At 52.4% G+C, this 24,067-nt stretch overlaps 1 protein-coding gene across 2 annotated transcripts in view; it reads left to right on the top strand.

The window, feature by feature from the left end:
• The window catches only part of Gramd4 (GRAM domain containing 4), a 75,877-nt gene that overhangs the window by 14,486 nt on the left and 37,324 nt on the right, over positions 1-24,067 (top strand). The window contains exons 1-2 of one of the 2 annotated variants that reach the window (XM_060388867.1): positions 12,261-12,279; positions 16,536-16,746. In XM_060388867.1, the coding sequence (XP_060244850.1) occupies positions 16,585-16,746 (162 nt within the window). In that variant the 5' untranslated portion in view covers positions 12,261-12,279; positions 16,536-16,584. Of the gene's footprint in view, positions 1-12,260; positions 12,280-16,535; positions 16,747-24,067 lie in introns of those variants that run through there. The other variant, XM_021659082.2, reaches the window with a different exon arrangement.

Genomic DNA, 24,067 nt, shown 5'->3' with positions numbered 1-24,067 from the left:
AACTTTGGTTTGTCATTGGAGCTGTATTGGGAGTTGGGGGGGGGAGCAGGTGTTTGTTATGTCTTTCCTAGAATAGTTTATTCAAAACCTTTTCTCACCATCCATGGCTGGATGTATACCTGGGAAAGGTAGGCAATGCCTGATATTCTGGGCCAGTGGCCCTTTGGGACACTAGGGTCACAAGAGAAGAGAATTATGGATTCTGAAAGGAAAAGGGGGCTTCTGACTGAGGCAGCTCAGCCCTTGAGGGGGGTCAGCCTTTTCCAGTCATGGGGGACCCCTCTTCCTGACCCCAGAGCCCTCTTCCCAGCAGTGAGGGAATGGCTGTGTCCTATCAGGAGGCCAGGACAGAAACATGTAGAGACTCACAAAACCTGTGCCACATGGCATGTGACTACCCTGTCTGTGATGTAAAAGGTTGACAGACACATGACTCATTAGGGACCCATGGCTAGTGCGTTCTGGGTTCTTCAGGTTCCTGGCCTTAAGTCCATCACTGGTTCACTACCTCATCCACCTCACTGCTCATCCAGGGTTTGGCAGGGGTGGACAGGAGCTGGCTTGTGGGATATACAGAGGGTCCATCGTGTTGCTGCCTTGATGATAGCTCTGGTAGCTTGCACGGTGTGGTAGATTTTTTTTTTTTTTCATGAAGTTCATGGACAGCTGCTGGACTCATTGTCATGGTCTCAGATTGGCACCGTAAGTGGAGTCAGAGTCCACTGAACTAAAGCTTCTTTGCCTGGACTGATGATGAGGACATGGTAGCCAGGCCCAGCTTCATGGCTTCTGTGAGGAGGGACTTGAGCTGTGTTCTGGAAGCCCAGGGAGCAGAGTTAGCTGGTCAGGTGGCATTTCTGAGTCAGACATCAGTTTCTGCAGGTGTGCACATGGACCAATGACAGCTGTCACCTGGCCCAGCCTGAAGGAGGACCAGTGACATAGGACCCTGTGAAGCCTGACGTAGCTTTGTACCCCTCCTCCCCTCTGTGGGTGGAGGCGGGTACCTCTCTGGCTTCAGGGTGTGTGTGCCCAGCCGAGCATTTTGATCTTTCATTTCAACTAACTGGCGGGCAGGATCTTTCTTTTAAGCTTTGGAATTAGGAGGTGAGGTCCCGCAGAGCGTGTTCTCTTGTAATCCCGGTACCTTTCCCTCATAGTGCCCCACCACCTCTCCTTTGTAAGGTTTCGTTGTTTCACGGTTGACTCAGCTGCTGTCCGTCTGGTGGAAGACCAGCCTCCCTTCTCCACACTTCTTGTCAACCTGTTCATCCGGCCCAGCCAGGTCTTCACGCCTGCTCTCTTGAGACCTGCCCTCCCCTGGGTCCTTGGCCTGGAGGGCTGTGCTGGAGCTGTCCGATGAGGAGAGCAGGCCTCCGCCAGGCGCCAGGTGTGGCCTTGGAGCTGCGGCGTGATTGTGGAAGGAGGCATGCCAGGAGGCAAAGCAGTGTATCAGCTGGATTTCCATGCTTCAGAGCTTGGGTTTTCCCAGAGAGAGACCGGCCGTAGCCCCGAGGCCTGTGGTTGTGAGGCAATGTGGTGAGTTTGGGTGTTCTTGGGTGTTCAAAACAAGTGCACTTTTTTTTTTTTTTTTTTTTAAGTATGTTTGTGACAGCTTTACCTGACACACGGAAGTTTTGTTCTGCTCCGGCTGTTGTTTGTCACCTTTCAAAGCAGAGATTGGCCTCTTCTGGTCAGGTACATTTATCTATTTTTAGTTTACTTTACTAGAGTTTTGGCTGTGGTGGCCTTTTTCCAGCGACACTTGGATGACCCTTGAGATGTTTGGGGTTCTACTGCTGTGATAAGTAGAGTCAGGGGATAAGGTTGTTGGAGGGAGGGACAACGGGGATGGGTGAAGGGAAAGTAGAGCGGGGAGGGGGACGGGAACGGTGGTGGAGGGACATGTCAGCTTACATTGTGGTTTTTGTCACTGCGTTCTAATTGTAGAAGGTTCAGGACAAGACCCAGGTGCTCCTGGCCTGGATCTATGGGCTGCCTTTTCATCCTTCCCTTTGGATCTCTGAAACACCATATGACTTAGGATTTGCCAGCAGCTGGTCTTTGGCTCATGGAAGCTCTGAGTGTGGGTTGAAGTATGTGTGTGGGGTCAGTTCCTGGCAGGAAAATATTGCAAAAGCAGCCACAGTAGGATATGAGACCTTCTGGTCAGATAGCCTTGGTGTATCTCTGAGCTCCTGGAGAGCAGGGACATCTGATATGGAAACAGGAGCTGAAAGTCAAGTCCACAGCTGTGTGGACTCAGGAGAACTTGAGGCAATGCCCTTGCCCGCTCTCAGGCTGATTTCAGACTGGGACTGAGGGAGGAGTGAACGGGCCAGGTGTGCATGGAAAACGCTGGGAATGGGGAACAGAAAGGTCAGGGATGTGGACTTGGCATACACTGAGATGGTGTGAGATCAGGTCAGCGTGATCCAAGACCATAAGAGAATCTAGAATGTACAAGCAGCAGACCCGTGGAGATCTGTGCCCATAGGGGAACAGGGCAGGTATTTCTCCTGTGGAGCCTTGTGGGCATGGACCTGGTTGCACTGAGAGCTGAGAACTTTGGGATACTGATGCGGAGCTGGCTGTTGGCTTGTCCTTCTGGATATTCATGCTGTTAAAGAATTAATAGCACCTAGTACAGGATTACCTGGCAACCCAAATTTAGCCAATGAACTTTGTTCTTTGTAACAAGATTCTGTGCTTTGGGGAGGGTGGGAACATTCCGCCCATCAGTCCCTTGTGGTGAAATAGCCCCATCCATCTGGGTCATACTGTCCTTTGGCTGGAGAAAGGCACAGGTGGGTGCTGATAGGCCTTGCTGGGCAGAGACTCCCCATTGTGGGCCAGGGCTAGCTGTGGGAGCCTCCCAGCTGTGTCTGGCCACCAGCAACCTTTCTCTCTGTAGCCTGGACCGTGCCTGGGAAGCTGGATGCTTATGTCACCAAAGCCAACAGGAGAGGAGAGACTGTCACCTATGGCTGTCCTTCACCTTTGCTCGTGTTTGGATTCTGTGTGTGACAGGCACTCAGGAATGGGAGCTCAAGACGACCTCCACAAAAAGTCTTCCACTCCACACTCACCAAAGGAAAGGCCAAGGGACAAGGAACTCTGCCAGGCTCAGGGCAGGTGGGGACGTTACATCCCATAAACCCCACATTTCTTTTTTAAATTGGGGAATCTTTAATGCCCTCTTTCCTTTGGTTTGGACTTGAATCAACAACGCTTTGTGGAAGAACAGCAACACTTGACAGCCTGGAGTGCAGGCATGTTTCCCACAAGACAGGGTCATTAACCTATCTCTGCCCAAGTCTACATACGTTCTGGCCTTCACCTCAAAACTGTCTATAAATTGTAAGGTAACACATATGGGGGTTTAGGCCTCTTTTTCCTTCTTTTTAAATAACTCTGATATAATAAATCCATTGTTCTTTACAAATTTCTGTTTTCTAATTTCATTGGGATATAGGGAAATGGAGGCAGGAGATTTATGGGCCGAAGTGCCCTGTAACAGGCAATGGGCGGAAGGTTTCTATGGACGTGTCTTGCCCTTTAGTCACAAAATATTCTTCTCAAACTGCTTTGGAAATTGACCATTTCATGTCAGGTTACTTGAGGTTGGCCACAACTGTGCCCTCCATAATATGTTCCCACTGGCATATTAACAGTTCCTGAAGTTGCTGCCCAGAGCTGTCACTTTCTTCTGGTGGCTACATTTTGAGCCTATCTGGGGCCCGCCCTGAGTCCCTGTCAGTGTGGAAATGAAGCTGTACGGGGTATCAGGTCAGGGTCTCTGGTCCCTTCACCTTCCTTCTTGTGGCTTTCTTCTGCCTCATCCTGGTCTATGTCCATTCTGTCTCTTGGGACGTGCATACTTCCCACCCCCTGTATTGCATGCCCCTTTTAAAAAAGGCTAGGTTTACCCCCCTCACTTACAGTGTCACCCCTACCGGGGGCTGGTGAGTGGCTGCCCCTCACAGTGGGCAGGTAATGATGGAGAGCATTGGGTCTTCACCGAAAGGGAGGATACTAGATGTGAGACGTTGAGTAGATGCATCATACAGGCAGCAGAGAAGGGTGTGGAAGGAAGCACAGTACCGGGGAGCAGGTGTATTCAAGCAGCCCACATGGCTAAATGAGCGCACGAGGGTGTGCAGGTATCAGGGGTATGGCACAGGTAACCAACCACCCATACTGGTGTGTGGACCCACAAAGGTGTGCACATACCTCAGGATGGCTGTGCACTGGGGATAAGAGGTTCCTGTGGACCGTGGAAGTCAGGGAGGACTTCCTGGAGGGCAGGCCTTCTGTGGAGAGTCAGGAAGAGGCAGCAGGGGTTCTGGGAAGAGTGTGTTTGGAGACAGGGCTTGCCTAGGGCTGTCTGTGTCATGTCAGTCTACTGTTGTGTGCAGGCGGTATGGCATTGACAATAGCCAGAAGGAGGGATCACCTGCTCTTCTGGGTCTCCATTGGTGTTGGGGAGGGGCAAAGACATGCTGCGATTAGGAGGGTGAAGGCTTGAGAGTGCTGGCATGAGGTCCACAGGGTCATGAGCCTGTGGTGGGGAGGCCTGGAGCACCAGCCAGGAACAGGGCACTGTCCCATCTCTCTGAAGCTCTCTGTGTCCTGTCTTTGTAATAGGTGAGGTGGTGGCTTCTATCAGGTAGATACATGAGGATGAAGTTGGGTCACTGAGGACCCCAAGCTGTCCCAGCTATGTCTTGCCTTCCCAGCAGCCCTTACACACAGTGACCTCCGGTCAGGGCAGGGAGGAGCCACTGGCCCTGACACTTTCTCCACCCCCTTAGTTTCCATCCTGGCATCATCTGTTTTTTGCCCAAGCCACCTGCTGGCCTCCAGGCTAACACCCACCCACCTTTCCCATGCCTCACCCCTTGGTGCCAGCTTCTCCCAGGCTCTGCCTGTCAGTGGGTGTTGTGGACAGGGGCCACTGGCTGAGCCATCCTGAGCTGTGTCCTTCTTGATGGTACATTTGCTGTGAAGTTTATACAAGGAGCCGCCCACCAGCCTTGACTCTGGATTTGGGGTCCTCTGCTAGGATCGTGAGGCAGGCTAGAGGTCCTGATATCCTAAGTAACTTACAGATGGGTCAGGGCTATCTCTGGAGATGGGTGCTCTAGATGGCCCTGTGACAGGAGTGGTATCCTTGGTCCCCTCTGTCTTTCTACTGGAAAGTGAGACCCTCCTGACCTGGCACCTCTCCCATATTATGCCTGGATATAGCTCCTTGTGGCACCTGCTTCCATCCTCCAAGACCTAGATGGCAGGTCAGAGGTCACACGGGGGCTGTCCAGTGGTTGCCTAGTGTCTGGTTTCTGAATCTCCCTTCCACCCCTCCCACCTCCCACTCCTTCCTGTTTGGTCCCCGCCTCCGCCTTGGTTCCTTTACAGCCTTCAGGGGCTGAGGACATTCCGGGCAGTGTTTATGTGGATTGTGTTTGTGGCTACCTCTTGTACCAGAAATTAAAGTCTGAGGACTTTGAAAATATTTGTGAGCGTATTGAAGAATGTCCACGACAGCCCCACTACATGTCAGCACACACAGCCACAGGCTCACTTACGAAAACTGTGAGGAGAAAGCCAGTGAAGAGAGGCACCAGCATCCCTGTAGGTCTCCATGGGGTTGCCTGTGACAGGACGGCCGGAGGAGGGCCAGGTGCACTTCTGTGGGTGCTCTGCTCTGAGCAGAAGTTTGCAGGCAGCTCAGCCCCTGCTGCTGGGTCTGTTCAGTTGTATGTGGGCTCAGAGATTGACACTGGGTCACACTGGGTTCCGTTCTAGACGAACCATCTTCTTGCTGCTCTTAATGGCCCTCCGTGGTTGTGACTGTGGACACACACACACACACACCACCACCACCACCAACAACAACAATACTTCTGCTGGTTTTTGAAGCCAGGCCAGTGCAACTGCCTGAAAACGGGCTCTTCAGCTCTGCCACTCACCGTGCCTCACACCTGGGCTCGCATCTCACCAGGGCCCCAGAGGAGGACTACAGCAGCGAGACCGGATTCCATCTTCCACCTGGTGATGGCTGCGTTTCCCCTCCCTGATTCCTGTTTCTTCATCTCTTAAAGAAGGAAGGCACTCTAATCACCACAGAAAGGTCCAGGGGTGTCATGCCTGAAGACAGAGTTGAGGAACCAGGACCTCAGTGGCTCCACTGAGGCTGGCCTGTTGCTTGTCCTCAACGGTTGGGGTGGTTACCTATGGCCAGTTCCTGCCACCTCTGCTGCCCCATGCAATCTGGCGGAGCCTCCCGATGAACCCTGAGTTGTCTGCTGGGTTCCATGTCCACCACCTGTGTTCTGTTTTCTGAATCTTGACCCCTGTCTTCTCCCCTCTGTATGTCACAGATCACATGCTGTGCTTGGAATGGGATGACCCTAAATAAGGTTGCCTTTGCCATTTCCTCTCTGCTTCGCTTTGGTCAGAGGACACTGCATATCCACCAGCTGGCTCTTTACCTCAATGGTGTGTCCTTCCTGGGCTGTCACTGTCTATCCCTCAGGCTGGAAACCCTCTCTTCCCTACCGAGACCAGCATTCACAGCTCCAGCAGTATTCCCCACCACACCCCAGCACCAAAAATCAAGTGTGCCTAAAGCTCATGCCTTCAATACTGGTACTCTGGAGGATGCCGCAGGAGGATTGCTGCTAGTGTGAAGCTAACCTGAGGGCATAGTAAATTGCAAGTGAGCCTTGGCTTCAGCACAAGATCTTGTCTCAAAGAAGGGCAACAACAACAAAAGCAACAGCAAGCCTGGCGCATAGTAAGTGTTTCCCAGAACACCTAGTAGGCAGTTGTCTTTGGTGTTCCTGAGCAGTGGCACTCTCACACACTTCATTTGTCTCTACTGGCTGCCTGGGAGCTTCCCCTGCGGTCTACTCGGACTGCAGCAATCCCTGGAACACTGCCTTCCTACCGCCTTGCCCCTCGGGCCACTAGAAGACTCTGCCTTAAGGCCAGCACAGACTGCAGCACTGCAGCTTTCCATTTGCCTGGTCTGGAGGCGTCAGGTGTACCTGGAGGGCTTTAGGGCTTTGCAACTTGCTTTTCAGTTTTTACCCTATTCATGGGATTTGAGGAGTTTTGTTGTTGTTGTTTTGAGACAGGATTTCTCTGTATAACCCTGGCTGCTTTGGAACTCATTCTGTAGACCATGCTGCTGGCCTCAAACTTAGAGATTCACCTGCCTCTGCCTCCCAGGGCTGGGATTAAAGGCATGAGTCGCCACCATCCAGCTGAGACTTGAGTTTTAAAGCGGTGGTTCCAAGTGAGGGATGCCGAGGGATCCAGGGCTGCCAGCCAGGCAGGAACCATCTCCTTGCTGAGTTGTTTTAGGCATAAAATGTTTGATAGTACTTGTAGCTGTGCTGCCAGTGCCCGGCCTGTACATATTCAGGGCTTGATCTGTGTGGGAGTCTCCAGCTGGCGTGGCCTCTGGCTACAGCTGAGCCAAGCTAAGAAAACCAGAAGCAATTGGAGGGAAAGAACTTGGTTTGGTGGCTCACTGGCACGTCACCTGTTTAAGAAGCTGTTTAAGGCTGGGGTCAGGTTCAGTTAGGGGATCCGAAACTGGACCTTTTCTGAAGTCCCACCTGGCTCCTCACTCAGCTGGCGCTAGTCTTTGTGTCCAGTTGTATATGAGAAGTCACAAACAAACTTCTATCCATCCCAGATAGGCCATGGAGAGTACACCAAAGAAATGATCCCATGCAAGTCTAGCATAGTGAACCAATGAATTTATTGGGGTTACATACAGGACCAGGGGTGACTCAGAGGCGTCTGCATCCTCAAAAAGCCCACCCCAGCGTGGTGATGACTCAGAAAAAAAAGCTTCCATGCTGGGAGTTCCCTGCACAGGGCAGGCAGCTTGGTCAGTTGGAAAGTCTCCACTCCTCAGAAAATTGCTTTTATGGGCCATGTGAGTCCTTTAACTTTTTGAGCTGTGTAAATAAGTTTCATCAGCTTTGGGTCTCATGAACCTCCCTCCTCCCTGCAGGAGGGAGTGTTTCAAATCCTCTACATAATACTTTGCGAGTTGCATGCTGGGAGGTTGGACAGACCCACAAGCCATTGGATCCAGTTTTCCAGTTAGTGTGCCCTGGGGACATGGAAGCGCCTGTGTATGGGTTCGGGAACATCTAGGTAGTGGAGTCTCTAGGTAGCGGCACTTGATCCGGTGTTCTCCTTGCTTAGCAGGTGCCCAGCGTATGCTTGCCACCGTGAGTAGAGGAGCCAGCTGGATTTCTGAGAAGGTGCTGGTCAATCCTGGGTAGACCGGCCTCTGATGGAACCCTCAAGTGGCTGTCCCGTCTTGCGCTAGTCTGGATACCATGACATCTTCTTTACTGTGTCCTCCGTTGGGAGAATAAGGGACAGTCCCTGCCACCACCAGGCCTGTGGCTGTTCACAGCTGCCTCTCCTCTGTGCATCCACGGCCGATGATGTTCTCGCAGGCTCTCTTGCCTCAAGTGGCAGTCCAGCACACAGCACAGGTGGGGTGAGAGTGTGAGTGGCAGTTCGTGAGCCCTTACTGGGTAGATGCTTCCGTCTCAGTGTGGCCTGGATTTATGTAGATCACACCTGGCCTGCTCCTTTCCTTCAGGGCATGTTTCTTGGGCCTCCGAAAATGGAGCCCTCATGCCGGTCGTGAGGCTGAGGTTCTCGCTGGCCTCCCTAACCATTTAGTGGGTTAGTAACTCCCAGGACCCTTGTGGGAGTTGTTTCTCTTCAGACTCATTGGTCTGAGACAGAAGGTGTGTGTCGCTACCTGTTTCTGCCTGGTTTTATAAACACTGGCACATAACCGTGCCTGTTGGCACTGTGACAGATAGTTGAACAGGGGCTAGGAGGCCCCCATCCCACCTGGCCACTGGGCTTCCCACAACACCATCTGTGGAGCCCTGATCCTACAGAGAGCTGCTTGCTTTCCGATGAAGCTTTCCGATGAAAGGCGCTGCCACCTTCTGCTTTCTGGAATGTGGGCGGGGGCCATGGCAGGGAGACAGGTTGTATCCAGGAACTACAGAAGGTGTCTTCTTGTAGATGTCTCACTGGTTCCATCCTCCCAGGTCCTGGTTGCTTGGAGGATGCTGGAGCTGGGGAAGGAATGCTTCGCTAGTGAGGAATTCTTGCGTGGGTTTCCTGTTGCTGAGCGTAGTCACTTATGTAACAGAGGTTTTTGCTCAATTACCTGCTGAAAAACAGGTTTTCCTTCAAGCTTTGTCAACCCATGTGTGGATATCCTGCTAGGTTCCCACTCAGTCTCAAAGGCAGAGGGACCTCTGGTCCATAAACTGGGAAGGATGTCTGGGCTTGGAGCTCTGGAACCACTTCTGTTGCTGCTGTAGTACCTCTTACCCTGCCGGCCTTCCCAAGCCTCAGTCTCCCCATCTGTCAGTTGGATCAGCAGTAGCAACCCACGGTGTGGTGACCAGGAATAAGGGAGATCTTGTGTGTGTTGTGGAGGAGACGGATGGTTGGGGAGCTTGTTCTGTCTCCTGTCAGTTAAGGAAGGGCTGAACAGGTGAGAGGCTGGCCTCCAGGCTTGAGGATAGGTGTGCTGGAGTGCCTTTGCTGGCTAGTGACATCACATCCAACCGTGCTGTTTTGCTGAAGTTGCCGATGAGGGTTATGTTCTCTGCAGGTCAGAGGAAGGTCCTCTCTTTAGAGTCAGGACTTGGGTTGCAGGGACTGTGGAAGCCTGGGGGAGGTGAGAATACTCTATCTAGGGGTCTGTGCAGTGAATCTGGACAGAGGCCACGTCACCTGGGCGTGGTCTTTATGTGGGCGGGGTTTGTATACAGTCCAGGTGGCCAGACCTGGTTGGCTCTAGGAACTCACCTCCGTCTTAACCCTGGACAGCTGCGGAGGGACAGAGTCACAGGTAGCTCATTTGGGAAAGCAGATCTTTGTCTTTTTGTCTTTGTCACTACTGTTGGCCAGACATGGTGCTGGGTCCTTCTGGTGGCATTTTGGCTCATCCTCCACAGGCATGTGAGTTAGGTACTCGGCTATAACTCCTAGCAGAGGAACTCAGGGCATGGAGAAGGTATCAAGTCACGTGACTGAAATCACAAAGCCAAGGCTGCAGGCTGCATAGTGGCCCAGGTTACGTAGTCCATGACAGTCATGGGAGGGACGTGGCAGCAGGCAGGTGGGATGACATTGAAGCAGTAGCTGAGCACTTACATCCTTGGTCCCAGGCAGAGAGAGCTAACCAGGAATGGTGTGGATTTTTTGTTTGGTTGGTTTATTTTTATTTATTCATTGTTTTGTTTTGTTTGAGCCAGGGTCTCACAATGTAGCTCTGTCTGTCCTGGAACTCACTATGTAAACCAGGATAGCCTCGAAGTCACAGAGATCCCAAGTGCTGGAACAAAAGGCATGCCTTACCATGCCCATATGTTGTGAGCTTTTGAAATCTTGAAACCTGCCTGCAGTGACATACCTCCCCCGATAAGGCCAGCTTAAGATTCAGAGTCCCCAGGTCAGGTGCACTTGGGCTCCCATCAGTTGCCCAGGTTACCAGACCATGTTGTGGAACTAAGGTCCAGGAGGTGGCTCCCACACGCACCTTGAGCTTGGTCAGACCTGAAGGCTATCAGGTCTGAGCCAACATGCCAAACCTGGTGCTGGAATGACAGTGGCCAGGGGCAGATGGGAGTATATGGATAAGATCTTGGGTAATACCAGAGGGGTCCTGTGGTCTCAGGGATGCATATTGGTCTAGGGGGATGGGCTGGTTGGTGGCTTTGTGTGTGTGTTGGGATACTTGTGTCTGTCACTGCAGGGGCAGTCAGCTAGGCGTAGGTAGGGTTGGGATGTGGATTAGAACCTGTCTCACCTGCTGCTCCTTGACCCCACTGTGGCTCCATCCACCTCCCTTTCAGTTGCTGTATGATATTTTCTTGGCGAGAGGCATAGACAAATATCTGCTCACCCCACATTGGCCACCACTGACAAACCAAAATAGCAATTCCACCAAAGTCCAATTTGGTGGCATTGTAGTTTATTGGGCTTACTTGGAGAGGATGGGAGAGGGGTTACTGCCTACAAAAATGTGGGTGGCCTCCAAGCAGGCACATCCCCCCCAGACACTCTGAGCTGGAAGCTTGAACACAAGCAAAAGCATTATGTGCTTAGCCTTGGCCACATCCTCTCTTTCTTTTATTTTACATGGATGAGTGTTTACTCGCACGTATGTCTGCACCTTGTTCATGCCTTGCCTCTAAAAACCAGGAGAGAGTGTCGGATCCTCCAGGACTGGGGTTGCAGGCGGCTGTAAGCTGCCTCGTGAGCGCTGGGAACAGAACCCAGTATAGATGACAGTTTCTCCACAGCTGCACAGGTAGTCTCCCTTTCAGTTATGTTCCCTTAGTCTGTATATGCTGTCATCTCCCGAGACCACGGGATCACACGCAGCTCGGGCAGAATTATTTATACTTAGAGGCGTGTGTAGGAGGGAGTTGCTTGAATCTGAGGGGAGGCTGTAGTGACCCTCCCCACCCTCTTCTGTGAGGGAAGGTCGGTAAAGGGTCTCTTGCAAGTTTGTTACTCTGCTGAAGATGGTAACGGCTGTTATGCTCAGAGCACAGCGTCTTACATCACCGACCGGCCATGGGAAGTCTAGCCCCGTTCATGTTCTCGAGGCTTAAGGGCCACCTTCCCAAGAAGACAGAGATTTGGCCGAGGGCCAGGTGGCTCAGTCTTGCTCAGCAGCTGGGGGCCCCTGGGATTGTTAAGCAGGAGCAAGGGTTGGCGTCCAATGGGAAAGAGGATGTGCTTTATCTAGGGATCTGTGGGAGAGCTCCCAGATAAGGAGGGCTGAAGAGTAGAGCAGCGCCTCGGCTGTGGGCCGCGGGTTACAGACCAGCGTATCCAAAGTCAGACTCCGAATTCAGAAAGGAGTTTCGGCTGGAGGAAGGTGAGCCAGTGTTGCTGTCAGGCCAAGCGTTGAGGCTGGCAGCTGCTTTTATTTTCTTAGTCTTGGACTTGGAAAGGGAAATAAAGCCCTTTGTGGTTCCCAAGTCCTGGGTTCTCAGACACTGCCTCCTTTGTGTGCCTGGAAGCCATTCAGTGCTTTCCAGCACAGTGTGCCGTGGCATTCCAGGACTCGCTTGCAGAGAGGGGCTGGGAGACTGCGAGGGTGCCACCTGAGCTGGAGGAGCCTAGAGAAAAGAGAGCACCCGCCGCCCTGCTCTGCCAGGGCCTGCAGATCCTGGATCATCAAAATCTGGGCAGCAGGTATCCTCCGCATGGAGGCTTTGTGTCATGCCAGCTCTGAGGCTGGCAGCCACCGTGTCCTTGAGACATGTCCCTGAATAGTTGTAGCTGGGGGTATATTGAAGCACGCCTCCTTCCAGACAAGCACAGCGATGGTCCGACCAAGGGCACAGCTGATGGCATGGTGGATTGCACTCTGGTTGTATGTCACTGCCTTGAGGGAATCTGTGACTTACTGCAGAGTTCCAGGTAGCACCGGTTCATACGGAGCTGTCTTGATCTTGAGAGAAAAACACACTCCCTTTCAGGTCAGTCGGTCAAGGGCAGAGTCTGATGTAGCTCAGGGAGAAGTCTGAGGAGGCATGGAAAGGCCACCTGAGGACCTAGTAGCACCAAGAGAACCAGCAAAGGAACTGTCCCATCTCAGGAAGCGCCACTGCACAGAACTTCACAGGACAAGGGGAAAGGGAAAAGGCAGCTGCAGAGAGTTCTGGCAGTGTGTGTGTGTGTGTGTGTGTGTGTGTGTGTGTGTGTGTTTGTGTGTGCACAATGAGGAGGTGGCTAGGAGCTTGAGCTCCTGTGGTAGCCAGCCTGCCATGCCTTCCATTCGGGTGGTGCAGGCTGGATGCCGGGCCACCTTTGTTCCTTCTCCTCATTTACTTGCTGAAGCTTAATGGAGAAGTTGGCCCTAGTTCCAGGGAACTGCAGAATCTCAGACAGGGGAACCCTCTTGAGGGAGCCAAGAGCTCCATGTAAAAGTATGCTTCTTATTTTCCTCAGCCTGCTGATAGCTGGTGCCCACCCGGGTGCATGAACCCCTGCATCCAGGTGCCCTTGACCTCAGCATCTTGGTAGTCCCCTCCCCCAACCCCGACTCCCTTCTTTGCAGTGTCTAGCAGCAGCCAACCTTCATCTACCTGCTTCGCTTTGTCTTCCTTTCTTCTCCCCACCCTCTTTCTTTCTTTTTTTTTAAAAGAATTTATTTATTTTTATGTGTGTTGGGGTTTTGTTTGTTTGTTTGTTTTGCCTACACGTATGTCTGTGTGAGGGTGTCAGATCTCCTGTAACTGGAGTTACAGACAGTTGTGGGCTGCCATGTGGGTGCTGGGAACTGAACCTGGGTCTTCTGAAAGAGCTGCCAGTGCTATTAACCGCCAAGCCATTCTCCAGCCCCTTCCCTCTTTCTTTTTACTTACTTGTGCACACACACATGCTCATATGTCTGCCCATGCACGTGCAAAAGCCAGAGGAGGACATCAGGTGTCTTCCTCTGTCATACTCCACCCCCACAGCATCAGGGTTATAGGTGTGCATGTGACCGAGTAGGGATTTGAACTCAGATCCCCATGCTTTCCACTGGGTCCTCTCCCTAGCCCCTGATCTTAGTTTTCTGAGCCATTGGTGCTAAAGTCCCCAGAAGTGGGATGAAGAAGGAAAGGGGGCTGGTGTTCAGTGAGGGGAGTGGAGGAATCTAGTTAATGTCACCAAATGACACCCTTAAAAGAACCTTACTTAATACGGTCTATGGTGTGTATATGTTACCACAGTAAATAAATTGCTAGAACAAAGCCATTGGAAGGCGCCGTGGTGCATTTGGAGAGAGACTGGAAGCCACTCTAAGCCAGCACCCTGGTGGAGCTGCACAGTGGGACCACAGGACTATGGTGTATTGCAACTGGTGTCCCGTGTGAGGCCACAGTAGACATGACATTGTCCCCACCCTGTGCATGGCTGGTAGTGGGTGAGGGTAACACACAGGTGTGCCCTCTCCCGCTTGTGTTTGATGATGGGATCAGGTCCCACAAGGTGGACCGCTGGCTCTGCAGATCTGTGTGCCAGGACCCTGAAGCACCTGCCGTGTAAATGTGCGCTGTTTTGCTGTTTGGTGACACGCCGCCAGATTTTGAGCTAGGAAGTGGTCTCCTCACCCCCGCCGCACCCCTGTTTATATATGCAGTCCTGGAAAATGTGTAACGCTCGCTCACATTGCGTACAGCGTTTCCTGTTTCATCCTCCACGCTTTTACTTTTAAACAAGTGTGAGCTTTATTTTTGTTTTGTTTTGTTTTTACATTTGTCCAATAGTTTGTATACTTTTTTTTTGCTTTGTGAATTTTATTTTTCAGTCCCTTTAAAAGTTTTATTTTAGATCTATTTATTTTATATTCTGTATATTGTGAGTGTTTTGCCTGCATGTATGATGTGCACCACATGCATGCCTGGTGCCTGCAGAGGTCAGAGGAGGGCACCCGACCCCTGAAACTGGAGTTCAAGATAGTTGTGAGCCACAGTGTGTGTTCTGGGGACTGGCTCCCCTAGAAGAGGAGCTGATGCTCTTGACTCTGCTAAGCCATCTCTCCAGCCCCTTACTCTCAGTCTCTCCATGTACACCGTTATCTCCTTTCAGGTGGTTTGCTGCGTGTTTTTTAATTTAATATCCCTGTGTTACCCCTGAATTCATAGTTCCTATTTATGACACGTTTTCACGTGACTGATGTGTGCTCCCACCCTGAGTGACTGCCCACCCCACCCACCATGCTGCCTACGGTGGGGTGTAGGTGAGGCTCCAATTCCCTTGGGGGGTCGGTTTGCACTTTGGTCCTTCTGACGTGCTGAATGCCGCCACTGTTCTACAGTGAGAGCACAGCAGTTTCTTTTTCTTCCCTTCCTACTTTTCTTCAATTCCCCCACCCTGGCCTGCTTTTGATTTGTTTTCCTTTCTTTCCTGATGGGCTCTCACGTAGTCCAGGCTGGCCTCGGACTTGCTATATAGCAGAGGTTGACTTTGAGCTGCTGACCCTTCTACTTCATCTCCCTAGTGTTACAGACATGTATCACCACAGTGCTGGGGATTGAAACAAAGGTTCCATCCATGCCAGGCAAGAATTCTAAAAGCTGAGCTGTTCCCTCCTGACCCCCAGAGCAGCTTCTGATACATCCTGACCGAGTCTTACCGCTTCCACCACTGGTGAATCTTGCCCTGGGCCTTGATGTCAAGGAGAGCAGGAGCCTTGGGGCAGGCAGGCTTGCCTGTTGCAAGACTATGTCCAGACTGTGATTTATCTGTCCGCTGAGGGCTTCCGTGCTGCTGCCCTGAACAGGAAGCTCTTCCCATCTTGCTGCAAAGAGTCCACACAGTTCACTCCCCTGGCTATGCCTGCATGAAAACAATCCTGTGGTTGACTGGGCCTAGGCCCAGGCCTGGGGTCAGGCCCTCATCATGTGTCATCTTGAATTCCCAGAATACTTTGGCCTAGTCAGATCATTTCTGCTTCAGAGACAGAAGTCTCAGCTCGGAAAGGCTGTGAGCGGCAGAACAGGCTGGAGCCCAGGCATATCTGTGTACTGCACCCTGGGGCTCCAGGGCTCTTAAAGCTGTCAGGGCAGGATCTGGGGGAAGGGCGGCCTGTGGGTCCTGACCTGTATCCCTAGATCTGGACTGTATGGTTGGAGCTGGGGCCTTCCCTGCCTAACCAGCCAGCCCTGCTCTAAGCCTGGGAACAAGGCCAGCTGGACACTGGGGAAAAGCAGCCCTTTCCCCCTGCCTCCTGGGGATTTTGAAGGTTTCCATGGCTCTCCTGGTCCAGTTAGGATGGAGGGGTGGAGAACAGGCCTCCAGGAGGTGTCCATCATTTAGTACACATTATCTGTTAATTTATGTGAGCTTTGCATGTAGCACACAGCGTGTAATGTGACAGGGTATGAGGCCTTTGCCCAACTTCTGAGTCCACTCTGGGAGGGCTTTGTTATAACAGCTGAGCCTCCCAGGCCAAGCCAGTATTCAAAAGTGAAGGGGAAAGCTGAGCAGGTGAAAGTATGATGGAGTCAGTCCCTGCCTGATTTCCCACAGATTGCATTGGGCCTGCAGGGAGTCTGCAGAGCTGATGCTCAGGCCCAGCCTTGGTGCTGTCCCCAGGCAGTACGTAACCCAGTCTCCAGTCTTTTAGTATTTTAGAGAGCGGTCAACCTTTTTTTTTTTTTTTTCCCCAGCTCAGGTTATCCCCCTACCCTTAAGTCCGTCATACCATGGTGACCCAGGCTAGACCATCTGTGTGGCCAGGAGAGCCTCCCTAGGGCTTCCTTATATTAGGACTTTGTACAGGAGGAACCTCGGCAGCTGGCCAGGTTGTCTGTGGTTGGGAGATGGCTGGTCTGGTCAGATCTGGCCATGCATCGTAGAGCTAGGTGCTTACTCTCAGCCTCAACACAGAGCCGGAACCAAACGTGGCAGGGGCACCAGGCGGTGGGCAGCCAGTGACACGTCTCATTCTCTCGCAGGGAACCGTCTCGTCATGTCCAGGTGAGGCCAAGGAGCGCCGTGCTGAACATGCTCAGGAGGCTGGACAGGATCAGGTTCAGAGGCCACAAGAGAGAGGACTTCCTTGACTTAGCCGAGTCCCCAAATGCCTCGGACACCGAGTGTGGAGACGAGATCCCTCTGAAGACGCCACGGCCCTCGCCCCGGGACAGTGAGGAGCTCAGGGACCCTGTGAGTATGCCAGTCCCCGAGAGTCTTTTCCACCCCTCAATATGGACAGCGGGGTTTTGGGGAGGGGCCAGGGGTACATGTGTGGGGTCATTCATAGGTGGCCAAACTGAGCATGAACATGCCTGCTGTTTAGACAAGCTCAAAGGCCCAGTTCCCTGTTCCTTGTCCACAGAGCGCACCAGGACAGGGCCTTGTCTAAGCGGGACGTCAATACCAAACTTTGCCTTAGAGGCTGCATTTCCTTTGTCTTGTTTGTTGGTTTTTCTGGGTGTTATGTGAGACATTGGGAATTGTCTCATATAAACACAGCGCTGTAGCCTGGCCTGACACCGCCCCACCCAACCCAGCATTGGTGTGGCGATGGGGCAGGATGAGGCTGGCCTAGAAGCTACTGGCATCCAGCTTATATGTCCATGCCAGGTTGTATGTCACTGACCCAGCCACTGGCTGAGCCCTCATTAGTCCACTCGGTGGCCAATGGCAAGGAGCTCTTTGTCCAGGCATCAGGTATCACTGGAGAACCCTAGCCAGGGTGAGGCTTTGTTGTGAACAAACCAAGGGCCCCTGCCTCCCAGAGCTTGTGTTTCATGGGTGTGTCAGGCAGGGGAGTGCATTATAGAGTTGGGCAAGTGAAGGACCTTGCAGCCTTTCCTCTGGATAGGCCTCTTCAGTCCCCGGCTGGCCGTGGTGTGGGTATCTGCTCAGACCCCCTCCGAAGCACCCCGGCATCCTTGAGTGGACTTGATGGCCACTGGTTTTCCCTCTCAGCCCCTGAGCCTGGGGATCTTTCCAGATGTGGCCATGATCACTGGCCTTCTCCTAGCTGCTGTATTATTAATGCTTCATAATAGGATGGTGACTGTGTACTGCTCCTGGCAAGATTAATAATTTACCAGTGCTGCCTCCTAACAGCCTGGCTGTGTGCCCTATGCCGCCTGGCCAGGTGGGTGGGGCCGTGTGCCTTCCTACCCAGCCTCCTGGTGTGTTTGGCTGGTGCTGTTCCTAGGGTTCAAAGGTGATGGCTAGTCCTTTAGGTTTTGGCCTAAGGGTGGGTCGTGCTTCTAGCGTTGTGTGTACTGTTTTGCAGGTGACAGTACAGAGCAGTAGAGACTTAATTTGACAGAAAAACTGTGTCTTGCCTAGTGCTGGTATAGAGGTGTACAAGGCGTGGGTCTGGGTGAGATGAGAGTCTTTGGATTGAGCATCTCAGGGACAAGAATTGCCCTACACACACACAAACAATCACACACACACACACACACACACACACACACACACATTTGTACATGCATCTACATATACACACAAAGTTACACATGTACACATACATGCACATATAAACATACACACTCACATGCATGCATAAATATACACACATGCATACACATATGTGTACCTGTAAGATTCTGGGTTCAATGGCCAAAAGAACCCACTCAGAGGCTGAAAAATGGCTGTCCTCCTGGGTGTCGCTCTGTCTGCCCATCTGTGTGTCTAGCCAGAATTGTGTGGCAGAGTTGGACTGAACCTGGATTCATCTACCTGAGGGTGTGCACGTCTGAGGTAACATGAGGCAGTGTGGAGAGGAGAGGGTGGTGTATGGGTCTCTGGGGATAGCCGCCCCAAGTCACAGCCTCACTTGGCCACTTAGCGGCTGCAGGGTCTAGCGAGATACAGTTAGAAAGAGTCTCCCGTTCCGCAGACCATGGGTACCCTTACCCCATGTGTCCTGCCACCCTGTGATGTCTGGCCAGCCCTGGTCCTCCTGCTGGTGACATAGCTAGGCTTGGGCTGGCGGAGGATTCTGAGGCTGTGGCCTCAGCCCGTGGCCACACACAGGGTTGGGGACCCTCATTGCAGAAATGAGCTTGGGTATGGGTTGATGGTAGGGCCTAGGTAGGGAGTGACACATGTTCTTGTGACTGCTCTGGGTAACATTGGGCCAGAGCTGGGACACCTGGTGAGTGGAGAGGGCAGGTAAGCTTGTGACCTTAAAATCGGCATATCCTACTACCTTGCTTGTCTTGACGTCACAGGGAGAATGTCTGCCCCTGGTATCTGTTGTAGTCACCAGGGTGTCATGGTGGATTTAGGGGATACTAGGAGCCCTTGCAAGGGAGGGTCCATGCTGAAGGTGGGTTGTTTTAGGGTGACTAGCTTTGAGGTATAGTTTAAAGAATGAGGGCTCCTGAGAGTCACAGAAGATTAAGAAGGGACATGCCAGGGCATGGTACAAGTTGGACGGGCCATCTCTGGTGTATAGGAAACTCTCTGTGTGGCAGGAAGGTCCCGGGGACATGTTGATTTGGAAGGTAGGTGTGGCATCCCAGGCTGCAGCTGAGAATAGATTCTGCAGAGGTCTCAGCAAGGTCAGAGCTGGGACCTAGGCTCTTGTACCTTCTGGCATTAGGGGATCCTGTGGGAAAACTGCTCCAGGTGGACCTGGAGGCCAGGACTTATGGGAAATCCCTGTCATGAGTTCAGTCCTGAAGAAACAAAAACAGGTTCTAGGTTGGGGCACTGTGCAGAGTGCCAGGTTACTGGCTAGAGAGCAGACCAGGTGATGCTGTTTGCCCTTCACCCACCCCTCTGTCCTGGTTAGGTTTGAGGCTTAAGTGTGTTGATACTCGTCAGCCCATCGTTAGCATACAGGTAGGTATTAGCACCCACAAACTTTCGACTCAGAGGCTCCCCCAGGCCAGATCCGTTGCAGAACCTTTGTCTTGCCTCATGTAGACCCTGCTCTGGGGTCGCTATCCAGGGCACCCAGGTCAGGGTGCACGGTGGTAGGTATTCTCCAATACCCATGTTCCACCTTGGGGGTGCGGTGGCCCTTTGCTTTGTGCAGCCTCCTGGAGATATTGGGAGCCCAGACGCCAGCATGAAACCTTTGGTCGTTGGCTGGTTTGTTGCCAGGCAAATAGCAGCACCCTCATCATGTCATGGGGCCATTGCGTGAGTTTGAGTCAGTGGTTCTCAGTGTAGGCTTTATATTGGGCAGCCTAAGAGGGACTGTGCCTGCTTTAGGCTGGTGATTCCCCAGCCTCAGGCCTGCACATTGCTGGTTTGCTCTCTCTGTGGCATTGCGTGTTCTTTAGGATTGTTTTTTTTTTTCAGGTATGGTAGTGCATGCCTTTAATCCTAGTACATGGGAGGCAGAGGCAGACAGATCTCTGTGAGTTCAAGGATAGCCTATGTACATTTATTTATTCATCTGTTTATCTCTCTGTCTCTTATGATCTTGTGCTCATCAGGGCATGTGTTTAGAGGTCAAAGTGCAACTTGATGGTGCTGAGTCTCTCCTTCCACAATATGGGTCCTAGGATTCACACTGAGGCAATCAAGCTTGGCTGCAAGTGCCTTTATCTAGCTGTTTCAGTGGCCCAACATTGCCTATTCTGTACATTTTCCTGTAAAATGGCAGCATGTGGCCTCTGGTATCTAGCATTTTTTTCCCTTTTTTGTAGCTTAATAATGTCCTGTGGTTTAGGCTAGGAGTAAAGCTCAGCAATGGAGTGGTTGCCTAACATATGGAAGACTCTGCATTCAGTCCCAAGTGCATCTGTGCGCCTGATTTTCCGGAGTGTTGGCATGTGTCTAATTCCAGCACTCGGGAGGCTAAAAAGCAAGATAACCACAAGGCTAGCCCAGGTTATAGCAAGTATGGCCACAGAACAAGACTCAGTCTCAAAAACACAACAAATCAACAAAACCCCTAAAATAAGTAAATAAAACAACCCTGTAGGTTAGATGGACCACATTTGTTTATCCATGCACGCACCAGCAGCCATTAGATTTGCTTCCACTTTGGGGCTCTGACAAACAACAGAACACCTGTGAACATAGTTTCTCTCAAACATCTGTTTGCATCTGGAGTCACTCGGTCACGTGGAAGCCCTGTGCTTCTGAAGGCCTGCTGCACTGTTTTTCCCAGGTGATGGGGCCATCATCTGCTCCCCGTGCCGAGGGTCTGTGGATTCTCTCGGTCTGGGTGGCACAGATGTCCCATTCACCAGGGCGCTGTGGAGCTCTCTGAGGGCTACTGAGCTGCCTCGCTCAGCAGGCCCCCATCGTAGATGCACGTTTCTGCCTCTAGTGACCTCCCTGCTGAGGTACCCTGGCGCCCTCCAGCTCATGGTATTGCTTGGTCTTTGAGTCACGTGCCCACACAGGCCACTTCCCACTCATATGAGAGAGTGCTGGCACTTCCCATGGCTGCCAAGAACTGTTCCACTCCAGACATTGCAGTTCATCCTCACAACTGGCTGAAAGGCCCGTGTTCCCTCACCTCCACCTTGGGTTCCCTCCAACCCCTGTGTCGGCCAATTCAAGCCAAAATGACAACTCGGCTTGCCTGGCTTTTATCATGAGAGAGCTGGTCATCTTTACACGCACTTCATTATGTAAATTTACAGTGGTTTTGTCCCAGCCTCGTCCATGTCCAGGCCTCTGGCTCCCAGGTCACAGTTACTCTGCCCCTGAGTCTGAGAAAGGGCCACCTAGGGAACCATGAAGCCTGCAGGGGGAATCACACCAGAACTTCAGCACAGCACCCTGGGGCCTTGTCACTCCAGAGTTGGAGACCTTGGTCACTTTCCAGATCCCTTAGGCCTTACCTTCACTGCTGCTGGGGTCAGGAGACTCCCCTGAACTGTGGCCTCTTCTGCACTGAGGCCACTAGAATACACATGTTGGGTAGAAACCCTGAGGCCAGTGTCTAACCATCCAGGGATGTAAATGAGCGAGCATTCACTGTAGCCGGCCATCCCAGGATGAACTGGCCGCTTTTGGCAGGAGGCCGCTAAGTGCATCAGGTTGACCTTTCTGTCTCTGCCCCCTCCCCCTCACTATCAGCCTCTGCACCGGCTGCCTGCCTGTTATGTGGCTACCCTGCTCCCTTCCAGGAAGGTTGGCTTATGGGCTGGAACATACTGGTTCTTCTCCAAGCCTCCTTCTTAGCCTCCTCACTTGGGATTCACCCTTCCTGACCTGACATGCTGAGAAGAGAGGCATCATTGACTCTGGTCTCCTGGGCTGCCCTGAAAACTGGTGGGATCCGGGATCCCATGATCCCGTGGTCCCATCGTGACCCCAAACAGGGATCGGAAGCATGGCCCTGCCGCTAGAGGGCTAGCACATACAACCAGGACACAAAGAGCGCCAGAGTGTCTGTGCTGTGCCTGGCACATGAGGCTCCTTTCTAGTGCCAGCATCTAGATAAGAAGACTGAGGCCCTGGGTGGTGATTACACCAAGGTCATGCCACAGGCCACCGTGTGGGAGCATGCTGGGCTAGGCACAAGGTTCCAAAGCTGTATGTTAACTGCTGAATTCTTAGACTCTTCTCCCTCCTTTCATATACTGACCAGTACCCAGGGACTCCCCCTCCACCCCCACCCTGCCTCCATTCTTCCATTTCAGCTCCTATGTCATCTTCCCTTCTACTCATAGGCCTATGATTTGATTTGGGGCCTTGGGGTATCCCCATGGGAACGGATTTGTGTCCAGAGCAGTTTGTCTTGGGACTCTGCTCTGAGACATCCCCTAATGGTCAAAGCAGGGATTTAGGATGGGGGGACATGGGTACACACCCTAGCTTTGTTCCCACTAACAACTGACAGCCCCTCATTTTCTTCTACAACCCCCTCGGGCATGGTTATGCCAGGGCTATTTGGAGCCAAGTGACGGCTCTGGCAGATGAAGGTCACACTCGCTCCAGAAGCTCGCCAGGGCTTACAACCCTCCACTGTCTTTTCCTAGGGTTAATGTCCTTGCTCCAGACCAGATCTCCCAGGTGATATAGGTCAAGCCCCCTGACTTCTTAGGGAATCCCAGGGTCCCTCTTCCCTCCATCATCCCTTGAGGAGATCCAGGGAGGAATTGGTTGTAGGGAAGGCAGATCTTGAGTGGAGGAGAATAGGTGGGCTGGCAGCACTGACCTTCCTTAGCATGGTACTGCCCAGGGTAGTTCTTGCTTCCTGTTCTTCTCTGCTATGTAACCCATAACCTAATAGCTGGGCATCTCCTGAGCAGGGCCTTAGTTGTCCTGCATGGACTGTGCCCACTCCTTTGGCCTGGCTCACCTAGGACTCCTGCTGTAGGGTCCCTTGACAAATGGGGCAGCAGACAGGCCTGCTAAGCCCAACATAGTACTCCTGCTATAAGCCTGCTGGTGCCATGAGCAGAGCTGGTGAAATATTTAACACATTCTCCTTGTAGGCTAGAGCAGGCTGCAGCCAGTGTGGGGCATTTCTTGGAGATGAAGTGGGAATAGGACAGCAGAGCTGCTGGGCGGCTGGATCCCATTTCAATTCAACATTGATGACCTCCCTTTTAAGATAGCCCTTGCCTTAGTGTGCTGGTGCTGGGAGGCTAGGTACAACTACTGGGAGAATGAGTCGAACTTTTAGAAGGTGCATAGACAAGAGGGCCAGAGGAGAGGATGTGGAGACAAAGAAATCGGGGTGCACATGCCAGAAGCAGCCTGAGCAGAGACTCTGAGGGAGCAGGAGGCAGTGAAGCAATGAGAGGTCGGAAGGGGGCAAAGTTAGGAATTAGGTGCTAGCCAGGGACCATTGGTCATATGGCCCAGAGCTGCGTTAGAGATGAGCAGGTCACGGGTGTCCTGAAGTTTGCTTTTGAGATTGTGTGAGTTCTGTTGTCCCTTCACAGACAGCCACGTCAGGCATCTGATTACCCTCCTGCCTTTAACGTGTCAGGGGCTAGTTGACACGATGGGGCTGGAGACAGGCAGCCATGTTGGGGTTTGGCTGCAGCTTCACTAGCCTGTATATATGGAGTCCTGCACACAGGCCACAGCAAAGACTCTCAGTGGCTTTCTTCCGGCTTAGTACGTTCAGTTGGGGGCTGGCCGGGTCCGAGCCACCTGTGGACGATGTCTGCCTGGTGTTTCTGGGCTGGGAGGAGGGGTCACCTGGCTCCCCACCTGATTGTGAGCTTCCTTGGGATCCATTGCCATGTGACCTAGGACGCAGGTTGGGACGCATGTCCTCTTGGAGAGTTTTCTTATCCTGGGCAGGGGCTTGGTGGTGCCGGGATACCCATGAGCTCCTGCTTCTTCTAGAGCAGGAGCCTCTTAGCTGGATTTCATCTGTCAGCGTTGACCTGGGGAGTCCACCCCCTTGGGTGGATCATACAGTAGAAGTTCGTGTGGCCTCAGCCACCCGAAGCTTCCACGTGCCACTGTACCAGGGGACCTGGTCCATGTCCCCATAAACTGGTAAACTGGTAAACAGAGCCGCCGGAAGTGCAGGTCAGGTGTCCAGGCAGTGTATCCATGGACTGGTGGGTTTTGTGCAGAGCCT

Source organism: Meriones unguiculatus, chromosome 8 (assembly GCF_030254825.1).
Source record: "Meriones unguiculatus strain TT.TT164.6M chromosome 8, Bangor_MerUng_6.1, whole genome shotgun sequence".
Lineage (NCBI taxonomy): Eukaryota > Metazoa > Chordata > Mammalia > Rodentia > Muridae > Meriones > Meriones unguiculatus.
This window is presented reverse-complemented; position numbering and strand designations above follow the sequence as displayed.